The sequence below is a fragment of the Castor canadensis genome, chromosome 4, assembly GCF_047511655.1.
Source record: "Castor canadensis chromosome 4, mCasCan1.hap1v2, whole genome shotgun sequence".
Taxonomy (NCBI): domain Eukaryota; kingdom Metazoa; phylum Chordata; class Mammalia; order Rodentia; family Castoridae; genus Castor; species Castor canadensis.
Window position 1 is genome coordinate 147,133,218 of NC_133389.1, and position 14,025 is coordinate 147,147,242.

At 37.8% G+C, this 14,025-nt stretch overlaps 1 protein-coding gene and 1 long non-coding RNA gene across 2 annotated transcripts in view; one reads left to right on the forward strand and one right to left on the reverse strand.

The window, feature by feature from the left end:
* Positions 1 to 14,025, forward strand: part of Ccdc150 (coiled-coil domain containing 150) — a 78,062-nt gene that overhangs the window by 32,483 nt on the left and 31,554 nt on the right. The window contains exons 6-7 of the mRNA XM_074071322.1: positions 70 to 194; positions 447 to 624. Of these exons, the coding sequence (XP_073927423.1) occupies positions 70 to 194; positions 447 to 624 (303 nt within the window). The remainder of the gene's footprint in view (positions 1 to 69; positions 195 to 446; positions 625 to 14,025) is intronic.
* Positions 1 to 14,025, reverse strand: part of LOC141422611 (uncharacterized) — a 77,743-nt gene that overhangs the window by 23,520 nt on the left and 40,198 nt on the right. The window lies entirely within an intron of this gene.

Genomic DNA, 14,025 nt, shown 5'->3' on the forward strand with positions numbered 1-14,025 from the left:
TTTGTCAGTCACTCAGAATGATACCCTAGCATTGTCATCCCAGCTTTTACTATTACTCCTAATACTCAGGTAGAGCAGAAAATGATAACGCAGACATTTCAAGAACAAAACTTATTGCTGGATGCAGCCCGTGCCAGCATCACAAGTGAAGTACAGACCATTCAGAATGAGAAAGCCCAACTCCAGACACATCTGTAAGTTAACTGTGGGCAGCTTCTTGTGCATCCTTTGTTCTTGCATTTGTATTTGTTTAGTGAAAATGTTTAATTCTGCATTTGCTGAGACAGACACAAGATAAAGATGCTCTCTCAAGGAGCTAGTTTTGTTAGAATGTTTTGGTGACTACTCTCAGGCAGGAGTAATATTCTGTAAGAACATTTAATCACTCTTTCTGTTCAAGTAGGTCTCTCATCTAACTTTCATGTCTCTTTGTTTTCTTCCCATAGGGACCATCTAATCTTTAAGCATAATCAGTGTATCCAGAAAGCACAGGATGCAGAGAAGAAGACAGCTGCACAAAAAGAGCTTCTAGAATCAATTATTGCAAGACTACGAGGTGAACTGGAAGCATCAATGCAAGAGACAGCGTCTCTGCTAGAGGAGAAGGAAAGATTTCAGAGAGAGGTAGATAAAAGCAAAATTACATCACCTCCCAGTTGTGGTATGGGGATGTTGATTTAAAATTGTATTCTAAGTGCAAAAGACAAGAAGAAAAGTAGAGCCCAAATGCAGTTTGTCTGAGTTGCCCATTAAATCTGTAAACCTGGTGCTGGTGGCTCATACCTGAATCCTAACTATTTCGGAGGCTGAGATCCAGAGGATCATAGTTTTAAGCCAGCTGAGGCAAATAGTTTGCAAGACCCCAATCTCTAAAAATAACCAGAGCAAGATGCACTGGAGGTGTGGCTCAACCAGTAGATTCCCTGCTTTGCAAATATAAAGCACTGAGTTCAAACTCCAGTCCTACTAGAGAGGAAAAAAAAAAATCTGTACATTCTCTTCAGCATGTGAAGAAGTCTATGCCAAATAGTGCAGCATACCCCTTCCATAGCATTAGTAAACATGAATTCACACTTCCTCTGCTAGTTAAGGGGTCAGACTCTGACCCTGAAGGAGTGGGATAGTGGAGATTAAAGCGGGGAGCAGCCCTGTCTACCTAGTTAGGAGGGAACCAGCGGAGTCTGACATGCAGACGTGTCTTTCTAATTGCAGGGCTATTTGTGAAGTTCTGCTCTGCCTCAGAGACTCCTGCTTGGCCCCTTTTCTGAGAGGATGTGCTATCTCTGCAGTGTAGGTATTATCTGACATGCAGTATGTATCTGCTATGGCAGAGCCTGTCAGCTGCTGTAAAGCTGACCCATTTCTTTTTCCCCTCCTTGGGCAGGTTAATAAAACAGAAAAAGAAATAGTACAAGAAAAATTCAATTTGGAAAAGGAGTTAGCTAAAAACAAGGTATTCTGTATTTGTTGATATTTTACTGTATTTTGTTTCCTTCTGGATTGGTACCTACTGTATCAGCTTTTTCTAATGAGGAGACTGGTGATAATGTTGATTACCAAGATGGGGATAGAGCAGCCTTGAAGCTGTGTCACTTAGAGCATCCATTCACTACAGCAGGACACTGCTCCTTGAGCCTGTGGGGTATGCCAGTGAGTTATCACTACCTCTGGCTCTAGTGCTCACTGAGCATTGTAGCCAGGAAGTCCTCTGAGGATGAGCTAATGGTTGTGCAGAAGGCAAAGGGAGGATTGCGGACCCTGCCATTTTCTTTAAAAAACTAATTTAGTCTTCCTCTGAGTACCTAGGGAAACCTGCTGTTTTATCTTTGAAGTATGCTTTTCCTTTTTTAAACAAAATTTTAATTGATATATGACACTTGTATATCATTGTGGGGTACATTATGGTAATTTGATACACATATACAATATGTAATGATCAAATAAGGGTAGTAAGCACTTCCATGTGTTGAATTTCATACTCTAGACATTTTGAAATGTATCATTAGATTCTCTTAACCCATAGTTACCTTCCCATACTGTAGAAAACCAGAACTGATCCCACAGGCAAGTGCTCTGTCACTGAGCTACATTCCCAGCTGTCGGTTGTCTCTTAACTTTGTTGATTATTTCTTGTGCAGATGTAATACCGTTTGTATATTTTTACTTTTGTTTCTTGTACCTTTTGAGTCTTACCCAAAAATATTTCCCTATGTCAATATGTTGAAGTGTTTCTCCTATTACTGTTTCTCACAGTAATTTTTTAGTTTCAGATTCTACATTTAGGTTTTTAATCCATTTTGAGTGATTTTTTGTGATGATAAGAGTCGGATCTAGTTTCATTTTTCTACATGTGTATATACAATTTTGCCAGGACCATTTATTGTGGAGACTTTCCTTTCACTGCTTATATCCTTGGTGCTTTTGTCAAAAATCAGTATGTGGATTAATTTATGTTTTCTCTATTCAGTTTTTGGTCTCTGTGTTGAGTTTTATGCCAGCACCATGCCGTTTTGGTTACTATAGCCTTGTACTATGGTTTGAAGTCAGGCATTGTGATGCCTTCAGTTTTGTCATTGTTTTGCTTGATTGCCTCAACTATTTTAGCCTTTTGTAGTTCCATTATGAACTTCAAGATTGTTTTTTTTCTATTTCTATGAAGAAAACTCATTGGCATTTTGATGAGAATATGTCATTGTAGAGATCATTCACTACCTTGGTAATTCATACTTGAATTCACCCCCCTCCCCCATTCCTGGAACAGTTTCAGCAGGTATCATTTTTACATTTACTTCATGTGTATACATTATTTGGACCACCCCCTCCCCCACCTCTGGGTAGAATCTGTTCTGCCTTCCTGTTCTCTGATTTTGTAGAAGAAAAAACATAAAAGATAATAAGTAAAACGTGGCGTTTTGGCTAGTTTGAAATAAAGATAGCTATACAGAGATTCCTAGCATTGCTTCCATGCACATGTGTATTACAACCCACAATGGTTCATCTCTACCAGACCTCTTTACTATTTCCTGGTCCCCTTCCCATAGTGGCCTCAACCAGTTTAAGATTACTATATTCACTCCTCTACAGTGAGCACATCAACCACATTTTTTTTTATTTAAGTTTTTGGTTTCCTTCCCTTGCTCTATCCCTCCTGTGCATAGTCTCTCCTTGGTGTGACCCCGTCTAATAATATTGCTGCATTTGTTTTAGGTCTATCACCCACATATGAGAGAGAACAAGTTTTGGCCTTCTGAGCCTGGCTAACTTCACATAAGATGATGGTCTCCAGTTCCATCCATTTACTTGCGAATGACAAAATTTCATTCTTCTTTGTGGCTGAGTAAAATTACATTGTGTATAAATATCACATATTCTTAATCCATTTGTCGGTAGTGGGGCATATTGGCTGATTCCATAGCTTGGCTATTGTCAATAGTACTGCAATAAATATGGGTGTGTAGGTAGGTGTCTTTGCTATAACCTGACTCATATTCTTTTGGGTATATCCCCAACAGTGGTATTGCTGGATCTTATGGCAAATTTATTTTTAGTTTTTTAAGGAGCCTCCATATTGTTTTCCATAGTGGTTGTACTAGTTTACATTCCCACCAGCAGTGTATGAGGGTTCCTTTTTCCCGCATCTTTGCCAACATTTGTTGTTGCTGGTGGTCTTTTTTTTATTATTATTATTCATATGTGCATACAATGCTTGGGTCATTTCTTCCCCCAGCCCCCACCCCCTCCCTTACCACCCACTCCACCCCCTCCCTCTTCCCGCCACCCCCTCGATACCCGGCAGAAACTATTTTGCCCTTATCTCTAATTTGGTTGAAGAGAGAGTATAAGCAATATTTGGAAGGAACAAGGGTTTTTGCTAGTTGAGATAAGGATAGCTATACAGGGAGTTAACTCACATTAATTTCCTGTGCATGTGTGTTACCTTCTAGGTTAATTCTTTTTGATCTAACCTTTTCTCTAGTTCCTGGTCCCCTTCTCCTATTGGCCTCAGTTGCTTTTAAGGTATCTGCTTTAGATTCTCTGCGTTGAAGGCAACAAATGCTAGCTAATTTTTTAGGTGTCTTACCTATCCACACCCCTCCCTTGTGTGCACTCGCTTTTATCTTGTGATCAAAGTTCAATCCCCTTGTTGTGTTTGCCCTTGATCTAATATCTGCATATGAGGGAAAACATATGATTTTTGGTCTTTTGGGCCAGGATGACTACACTCAGAATGATGTTCTCCAATTCCATCCATTTACCAGCAAATGATAACATTTCATTCTTCTTCGTAGCTGCATAAAATTCCATTGTGTATAGATACCACATTTTCTTGATCCATTCATCAGTAGTGGGGCATCTTGGCTGTTTCCATAACTTGGCTATTGTGAATACTGCTGCAATAAACATGGGTGTGCAGATGCCTCTGGGGTAACCTGTGTCACAGTCTTTTGGGTATATCCCCAAGAAGGGTATTGCTGGATCATATGGTAGATCAATGTTTAGCATTTTAAGTAGCCTCCAAATTTTTTTCCAGAATGGTTGTACTAGTTTACATTCCCACCAGCAGTGTAAGAGGGTTCCTTTTTCCCCCGCATCCTCACCAACACCTGTTGTTGGTGGTGTTGCTAATGATGGCTATTCTAACAGGGGTGAGGTGGAATCTTAGTGTGGTTTTAATTTGAATTTCCTTTATTGCTAGAGATGGTGAGCATTTTTTCATGTGTCTTTTGGCAATTTGAATTTCTTCTTTTGAGAAGGTTCTGTTTAGTTCACTTGCCCATTTCTTTATTGGTTCATTAGTTTTGGGAGAATTTAGTTTTTTAAGTTCCCTATGTATTCTGGTTATCAGTCCTTTTTCTGATGTGTAGCTGGCAAATATTTTCTCCCACTCTGTGGGTATTCTCTTCAGTTTAGAGACTATTTCTTTTGATGATCACAAGCTTTTTAGTTTTGTGAAGTCTCATTTATCTATGTTATCTCTTAGTTGCTGTGCTGCTGGGGTTTCATTGAGAAAGTTCTTACGTATATCTACTAACTCCAGAGTATTTCCTACTCTTTCCTGTATCAACTTTAGAGTTTGTGGTCTGATATTAAGATCCTTGATCCATTTTGAGTTAATCTTGGTATAGGGTGATATACAGGGATCTAGTTTCAGTGTTTTGCAGACTGCTAACCAGTTTTCCCAGCAGTTTTTGTTGAAGAGGCTGCTTTTTCTCCATCGTATATTTTTAGCACCTTTGTCAAAGACAAGTTGGTGATAGTTGTGTGGCTTCATATCTGGGCCCTCTATTCTTTTCCACTGATCTTCATGTTTGTTTTTGTGCCAGTACCATGCTGTTTTTATTGTTATTGCTTTGTAATATAGTTTGAAGTCAGGTATCATGATACCTCCAGCATTGTTCTTTTGACTGAGTTTTGCCTTGGCTATTCGTGACCTCTTGTGTTTCCATATAAATTGAACAGTAGATTTTTCAATCTCTTTAATGAATGTCATTGGAATTTTGATGGGAATTGCATTAAACATGTAGATTACTTTTTGATATGTTGTTGAACTCGATTTGCCATTATTTTGTTTAGGATTTTTGCATCAATGTTCATTAAGGAGATTGGCCTATAGTTCTCCTTTTTGGAGGTGCCTTTGCCTGGTTTTGGGATAAGTATAATACTGGCTTCATAAAATGTGTTAGGTAGTTTTCCTTCCCTTTCTATTTCGTGGAACAGATTAAGGAGGGTTGGTATCAGTTCTTCTTTAAAGGTCTGATAGATTTCAGCAGAGAATCCATCAGGTCCTGGACTTTTCTTTTTGGGGGACTCTTTATGCTGCTTCAATTTCATTTTGTGTTATAGATCTATTCAGGTGATTAATTTCCTCTTGGTTCAGTTTTGGATGATCATATGTATCTAGAAATCTGTCCATTTCTTTAAGATTTTCAAATTTATTTGAATATAGGTTCTTGAAGTAGTCTCTGATGATTTCCTGGACTTCCATGGTGTTTGTTGTTATCTCCCCTTTTGCATTCCTGATTCTACTAATTAGTTTTTTCTCTCCTCATTTTAGTCAGGTTTGCCAGGGGTCCGTCTATCTTGTTTATTTTTTCAAAGAACCAACTTTTTGTTTCATTAATTCTTTGTATGGTTTTTTTGGTTTCTATTTTATTGATTTCAGCTCTTATTTTTATTATTTCTCTCCTTTTATTTGTTTTTGGATTTGCTTGTTTTTGTTTTTGTAGGAGTTTGAGATGTATCATTAAGTCATTGATTTGGGATCTTTCAGTCTTTTTAATATATGCACTCATGGCTATAAACTTTCCTCTCAGGACTGTCTTTGCTGTGTCCCATAGGTTCCGATAGGTTGTGTTTTCATTTTCATTGACTTCCAGGAACTTTTTAATTTCCTCTTTTATTTCATCAATGACCCATTGTTCATTAAGTAATGAGTTATTCAATTTCCAGCTGTTTGCATGTTTTTTGTCTTTCCTTTTGTTGTTGAGTTCTAGTTTTATTGCATAGTGATCAGATAGTATGTATGGTATAATTTCTATTTTCTTATATTTGCTGAGGCTTGCTTTGTGCCCTAGGATATGATCTATTTTGGAGAAGTTTCCATGGGCTGCTGAGAAGAATGTATATTGTGTAGAAGTTGGATGAAATGTTCTGTAGACATCAAATAGGTCCATTTGATCTTTTGTATATTTTAGATCTTGGATTTCTTTGATTTTTTGTTTGGATGACCTATCTATTGATGATAATGAGGTGTTAAAATCTCCCACAGCCACTGTTTTGGAGTTAATATATGCTTTTAGGTCTTTCAGGGTATGTTTGATGAAATTGGGTACGTTGACATTGGGTGCATATAGGTTGATAATAGTTATTTCCTTTTGGTCTATTTCCCCTTTTATTATTCTGGAATGTCCTTCTTTATCTCATTTGATCAATGTAGGTTTGAAGTCTACTTTGTTAGAGATAAGTATTGCTACTCCTGCCTGTTTTCGGGGGCCATTGGCTTGGTAAATCTTCTTCCAGCCTTTCATCCTAAGCCTATGCTTATTTCTGTCTGTGAGATGGGTCTCCTGTAAGCAACAAATTGTTGAATCCTCCTTTTTTAATCCATTTTGTCAAACGGTGCCTTTTGATGGGTGAATTAAGTCCGTTAACATGAAGTGTTAGTACTGACAGGTATATGGTGATTCCTGTCATTTAGTTGTCTTAGTTGTTTGAAGGTTTGATTGTGTGTACCTAAGTTGAGGTTACTGTCTACTTTCTTGCTTTTTCTTTTCCTGTAGTTTGGTGCTGCCTGTCCTTTCATGGTTATGTTGGGTTTTACTTTCTGTGTGTAGAATCCCTTGAAGAATCTTTTGCAGTAGTGGCTTTGTGGTCACATATTGTTTTAGTTTCTGCTTATCATGGAAGAGTTTTATTGCTCCATCTATTTTGAATGATAGTTTTGCTGGGTAGAGTATCCTGGGGTTGAAGTTATTTTCATTCAGTGCCTAGAAGATTTCACCCCACGGTCTTCTTGCTTTTAATGTTTCTGTTGAGAAGTCTGCTGTGATTTTGATGGGTTTACCTTTGTATGTTATTTGTTTTTCTCTCTTACAGCCTTCAATATTCTTTCCCTAGTTTCTGAACTTGTTGTTTTAATGATGATATGTCGTGGGCTAGTTCTATTTTGATCTGGTCTGTTTGGTGTTCTGGAGGCCTCTTGCATTTGTATGGGAATATCTTTCTCTAGATTTGGGAAATTTTCCGTTATTATTTTGTTGAATATATTACGCATTCCCTTCGCTTGCACCTCTTCTCCTTCTTCAATGCCCATGATTCTCAAGTTTGGTCTTTTGATGGAGTCGGTGAGTTCCTGCATTTTCTTTTCACAGGTCTTGAGTTGTTTAATTAATAGTTCTTCAGTCTTTCCTTGAATTACCGTTCCATCTTTGAGTTCTGAGATTCTGTCTTCTGTTTGTTCTATTCTGCTGGATTGGCCTTCCGTTTTGTTTTGCAATTCTGTTTCGTTCTTTTTTCTGAGGTTTTCCATATCCTGGGTCCTTTCCTCTTTAATGTCTATTTTTGTCCTGAGTTCATTTATCTCTTTATTAATCGTGTTCTTTGTTTCACTTTGGTGTTTATACAGTGCTTCTGTGGTTTCCTTTATTTCTTCTTTTGCTTTTTCAAATTCTCTATTGTTGTTGTCTTGGAATTTCTTGAGTGTCTCCTGTACATTTCCGTTGACCATAGTCAGTATCATCTCTATAAAATTCTCATTGAGTACCTGTAGTATGTCTTCTTTTAAATTTTTCTTGTGGGCTTCATTTGGTTCTTTAGCATAGTTTATCTTCATTTTTTGGAGTCTGGATCTGAGTATCTGTTTTCTTCATTTCCCTCTGGTTCCTGTACTAATTTTTTGCTGTGGGGAAACTGGTTTCCCTGTTTTTTCTGTCTTCCTTTCAATTCCCTTGGTGTTATTTTCCCTGTACTATGTGCAATTAAGTATTTTCTGGCTGTAATAATAGCACTAGTGATATTTAGAATGGAAGTGTGAGAGGGGATGGGAAGCAAAGAAGTTAAAGGTAAAGGAAAAAACAAATAATCAAGCAGAAAAACAAAACAAAGAAACAAACAAAAAAAGTTTCAAAGATATAAACAGAGAGAGACAGTGTACTAATCAACCGTAAGCTGAAAAGGCATTAGAGAGACAGAGAGAGGATTGAAAATAAAAAATAAAAAGAGTAAAGATAAGAATGAAAATAAAAAATAAGTAAATGAAAGAAGGAGATATATATATAAAATAAAATAAAAAATATATTTAAAAAGAAAACCTCCAAGTTCAAATGCAATGAAGTTTCAGTCTTAATAATTTTCGTGTCTGTCCCTCAGCTCCAGTCCTGGAGATGGTGCCTCAGATGTGGTTCTGTAGTTGTCTCATCAAAGGGGAAACATAAAGTAGAACAAAACTGCACAAAAAAAACCCCCCAAAAAAAACCCCACAAAGTGTCCCAAGTTCAAACGCAATACAGTTTCAGTAAGTTTTTCAGCATGCAGGTGTAGTTCAGTTGTTTTGTCATCAAAGGTAAGGAGAGAGAAAAAAAAAGAGTCTGGAGACAGGGCTGTGAATGGCTATCTGCGGCTGTGGCTCGCCTGCCCGCTGCTGTCAGCCTGCTGTTGCTGGAGGCTTTATTTATGCAGATCTCAGGGGTGAGCTTAGCACTCACCTGGCCCTGCAGGCTTTGTTTATCAGTGTTCTGTGCACGATGCCACTGCTACAAGCTTTCCTCTTTCCAAGCACACTGGGGGAGGTGACACTGCACCCGCTTTCTCCAGGCTGGCGTGTTTATTTACAGTTCACGTGGGAAGTGGGTCTTTCCCCCTCTCTTGTGGAGTGTTCCTCCCACTGCTGCTTTTACAAGCTTTCCCACTCCTGATTGCTGGGCATGTGGTACTGCTCCTGCCGGCCAGCATGTTTGTTTACAGCTCACGTGGGAGGTGGATCTTCCCCCCTCACCTGTGGAGTTTTCCTCCTTCTGCCACTCTCACAAGCTTTCCCGCTCCTGGTTGCTGGGTGTACACCCCGCTCCCATCCTCTCCAGCCAGGCCCAGCTTGTTTATTTACAGTTCCGGGAGGGATTCCCCTCCCCCTCTCTTCAGTGCTCAGGGCGCCCCACCCTCTTTGCTATGTGTCTTTATTGTTCTTATTGCTTATTACTCAGTTTCTCTTTTTTCCCCAGGTGGGGGTCGGTCTGTCCAGGGGCTATGCTGATCTAGCCCAGGGTTGTCTGTGGAAGTACCGCGTACCACTTAGCTCACCTTGTGGTCCACGTTTTCCCAAGCCGTCTGGGCGCGGGTGACTGGCGGTGGCCCGGGGGCCCTGGTTTCTCCATTCAACGTGAAGTGGAGATACTCTGTGCAGGCTGGAGGTGTGGAGGGGTCAAAGTTTTGCGTCTTCTTGGTGGTTTTGCCTGTAAGGTGAATCTCCAGCGTCTCTCCAAGATTTTACTTTAGGAGGCACACTTTCTGCTTCCTCCCTCTAGCCTCCATCTTGGAAATCCTCTCATCATTCCCTTTTGGAGAGGCTGATTTGTTCTGCTAGGGGATGTGACTCTTCCACAGTCAGGTCTCCACCTGGTGGTGTTCTTGATGGCATTCTAACAGGGGTGAAGTAGAACTTTAGTGTGGTTTTGATTTGTATTTCCTTTATGGCCAGAGATGGTGAGCATTTTTGCATAGGTTTTTTAGCCATGTGAACTTCTTCCTTTGAAAAAGTTCTGTTTAGTTTAGTTGCCCATTTCTTTATAGGGGCATTGATGTTTTGTGAGTTTAGTTTTTTGAGCTCCCTGTGTATTCTGGTTTTCAGTCCCTTGTCTGATGTATAGCTAGCAAAGATTTTCTCCCATTCTGTGGGTGGCTTCTTTTGTTGTGCAAAAGCTTTAAATTTCATATAATCCCATTTGTCAATCCTTTTCTCTTAGTTATCGAGCCACTTTAGTTCTGCTAAGGAAGTACCTGCCTATGCCTATTGTATTTCCTGCTCTTTCCTATACTAGCTTCAAGATTTTGGGTCTGATTAAGGTCCTTAATCCACTTTGAGTTGATAGTAGCACAGGCTGATAGGCATGGATCTAGTTTCAGTTTTTTTGTAGGCAAATAACCAACATTTGTTGAAGAGACTATCTCCATGGTATGTTTTTGGCACCTTTGCCAAAAATTAAGTTGGTGAAGCTGCATAGATTCATATCCAGGTCCTCTATAATGTTCCACTGATCTTCATATCTGTTTTTGTGCCAGTACCATGCTGTTTTTATTGCTATGGCTCTCTAGTATATTATGAAGTTGGGTAGTGTGATACCTCCAATGTTGCTTTTTTTGCTCAGTGTTGCCTTGGCTATTTGTGGCCTTTTATATTTCTGAAGGAACTTTAGAGTAGATTTTTCAGTCTCTGTGATGAATGTCATTGGGATTTTGATGGGAATTGCATTGGGCAAGTAGATTTCTTTTTGTAATACAGCCATTTTTACTATGTTGATTCTGCTAAACCATGAGCATGGGAGATCTTTTTCACCTTCTGTAGTCTTCTTTGATTTCTTTCGTCAGTGTTTGTAGTTTTCCTTGTAGAGGCATTTACATCCTTTGTTAAGATTATTCCTAGGTTTTTGGGTTTTTTTTTTTTTTGAGGCTATTATAAATGGTTTTCCTATGTTCTTTCTCAATCTGTTCATTGTTGGTATATAGAAAGGCCACTGATTTTTGTAAGTTGATTTTGTATCCTGCTACTTTGCTAAAGCTGTTTATGGTATGTGGAGTTTTTCAGGTCTTTAAGGTATAAGATCATGTCATCTAAAAAATAAAAAAAAAAACATGTCATCTGTGAATAGGGATCATTTGACTACTTCTTTACCTATTTGCATTCCTTTTATTTCTTTTTCTTGCCTTATTGCTCTGGCTAGAAATTCTAAGACTATGTTGAATAGGAGTGGGGAGAGTGGGCACCTTGTCTTATTCTTGAGTTTAGGGGAAATGGCTTCATTTTTTCTCCATTAAGTATGATGTTGGCTATCGGTTTGTCATATATAGCCTTTATAATGTTGAGATACATTCCTTCTAGTCCTAGTTGCATCGAAGCTTTGTTTATGAAATGGTGTTGAATTTTATCAAAGGCTTTCTCTGCATCTGTTGAGATGATGAAGTATTTTTTATCTTTGCTTCTGTTAATGTGCTGTATTACATTTATTGATTTGCATATATTGAACCATCCCTGCATCCCTGGGATGAAGCTGACTTGATCATGGTCAGTGATCTTTCTGATATGTTGTTGGATTCAGTTTGCCATTATTTTATTGAGGATTTTTGCATCAGTGTTCATTAAGGAGATTGGCTGGTAGTTCTCCTTCTTGGATGTGACCTTGTCTGGTTTTGGGATGAGTGTAATACTGGCTTCATAGAGTTAGGCAGTGTTCCTTACCTTTTTGTTTCATGGAAAAGTTTAAAGAGTGTTGGTATTAGTTCTTCTTTAAAGGTCTGGTAGAATTCAGCAGAGAATCTTTCAGGTCCTAGACTTTTCTTTTTGGGGAGACTCGTTATTGCTCTTATTCAATTTCATTATGTTTCATAGATCTGATTAGGTGATTAATATCCTCTTGGCTCAGTTTTGTATGGTCATAAGTATCTAAAAACTTGTTCTTTTCTTTAAGATTTTTCAATGTATTTGAATACAGGTTCTTAAGGTAGTCCCTAATGATTTGTTGGATTTCCTTGGTGTTTTTGTTTGTTTCTGATTTTACTAATTTGGGTCTTTTCCTCCCTTATTTTAGTCAGATTTGCCAGGGGTTTGTCAATCTTATTTATTTTTTCAAAGAATAAGCTTTTTTGTTTCACTGATTCTTTTTATGGTCTTTTTGTTCTCTATTTCATTAATTTCACCCCTTATATTTATTATTTCTCTCCTGCTTGTTTTGGGTTTTGCTTATTCTTGTTTTTCTAGGAGTTTGAGATGTAGCATTAGGTCGATTTTGAGATTTTTTTCTGTGTTTTTAATATATGCAGTCATGGCTCTAAACTTTCCTCTTAAGAATGTCTTTGCTGTGTCCCATAGGTTCTCATAGGTTGTGTTTTCATTATCATTAAATTCCAGAAACTTTTTGATTTCCTCCTTCATCTCTTGTATGACCCACTGATCATTGAACAATGTGCTATTTAACCTCCAATTGTTTGCATATTTTCTGCTGGTTTTGTTGTTGAGTTCTAGTTTTGTTGCATTGTGATCAGATAGTATCCTGGGGATTATTTCAGTTTTCTTATATTTTTTGAGACTTGCTTTGTGCCCTAATATATGGTCTATTTTGGAGAAAGTTCCATGGGCTGCTGAGAAGAATGTATATTGGACTGTTGCAGGGTAAAATATTCTGCCAACATCTGTGAGGTCCATTTGATGTATGGTGTGATTTAGTTCTAGGATTTCTTTGTTGATTTTTTGTCTGCATGACCTATCTGTTAGTGATAGAGATTGATTTATTTTTTAACTATACTGAGTTAATCTATCAATTCTAACAGACTTTAAAATTTTTTTCAGATCTGGGGTTTGAATTCAGGGCCTTGTGCTTGCTAGGCAGGCATTCTACTACTTGAGCCATGCCCCCAGCTTTTTAATGGAGTATTCAGGCTTTTCTGTGTATAAAATTATGTCTTCTACTAACACAGATACTTTAACTTCTTCCTTTTCAGTTTGTTGTCTATTTCTCTAGCCAAGACTTCCAATACTATATTAAACAAAAATGGTGAAAGTGAACATGTTTGTTTTATTCTAGCTCTTACAGGAAATGCTTTGAGCTTTTTCCCATTCAGTATGATATTAGCTGTGGGTTTTTCATATGTAGGCATTAGTATTTTAAGTTATGTTCTTTCTGTACTTAACTTGAGAGTTTTTATCATGCAGAGATATTAAATCTTATCAAATGCTTTTTCTGCATTTTTGAGATGATCATATGGTTTTTGTTTTTAATGTTGCTAATGTGTTAGGTGACATTATTGTACCATCCTTTCATCCATGGAATGAAGATCACTTGATCATGGTTCATGACATTTTTGATTTTCTATTGGGTTTTGTTTGCGAGTATTTTGTTGAGAATTTTTGCATCTGAACTCATTAGGGATATTGGTATATAGTTTCCTTTTTTGTTGTATCTTTGACTAATGATGTTGACTATTTTTATGTGCTTATTAACCACTTGTATATCTTCTTTAGAGGAATCTTTATTCAGATACTTTACCCATTTTTTTTTTCTTTTTGCAGTATTAGGGTTTGAATGGAGGGCTTTATGCTTGCTAGGCAGGTGCTCTACCACTTGAGCCACTCTGCCAGCCCTTACTTTGCCCATTTTTAAAAAGGGTTGTCTTTTCATTGTTGAGTTATGGGAGTTTTTCATATATTTTGGATACTAAAATCTTATCAGATAAGTGATTTACAAATATTTTCTCCCATTCTTTAGGTTGTAATTTTACACTTATAATTTACTTTGATGCACAAAACTTTAAAAATTTTTT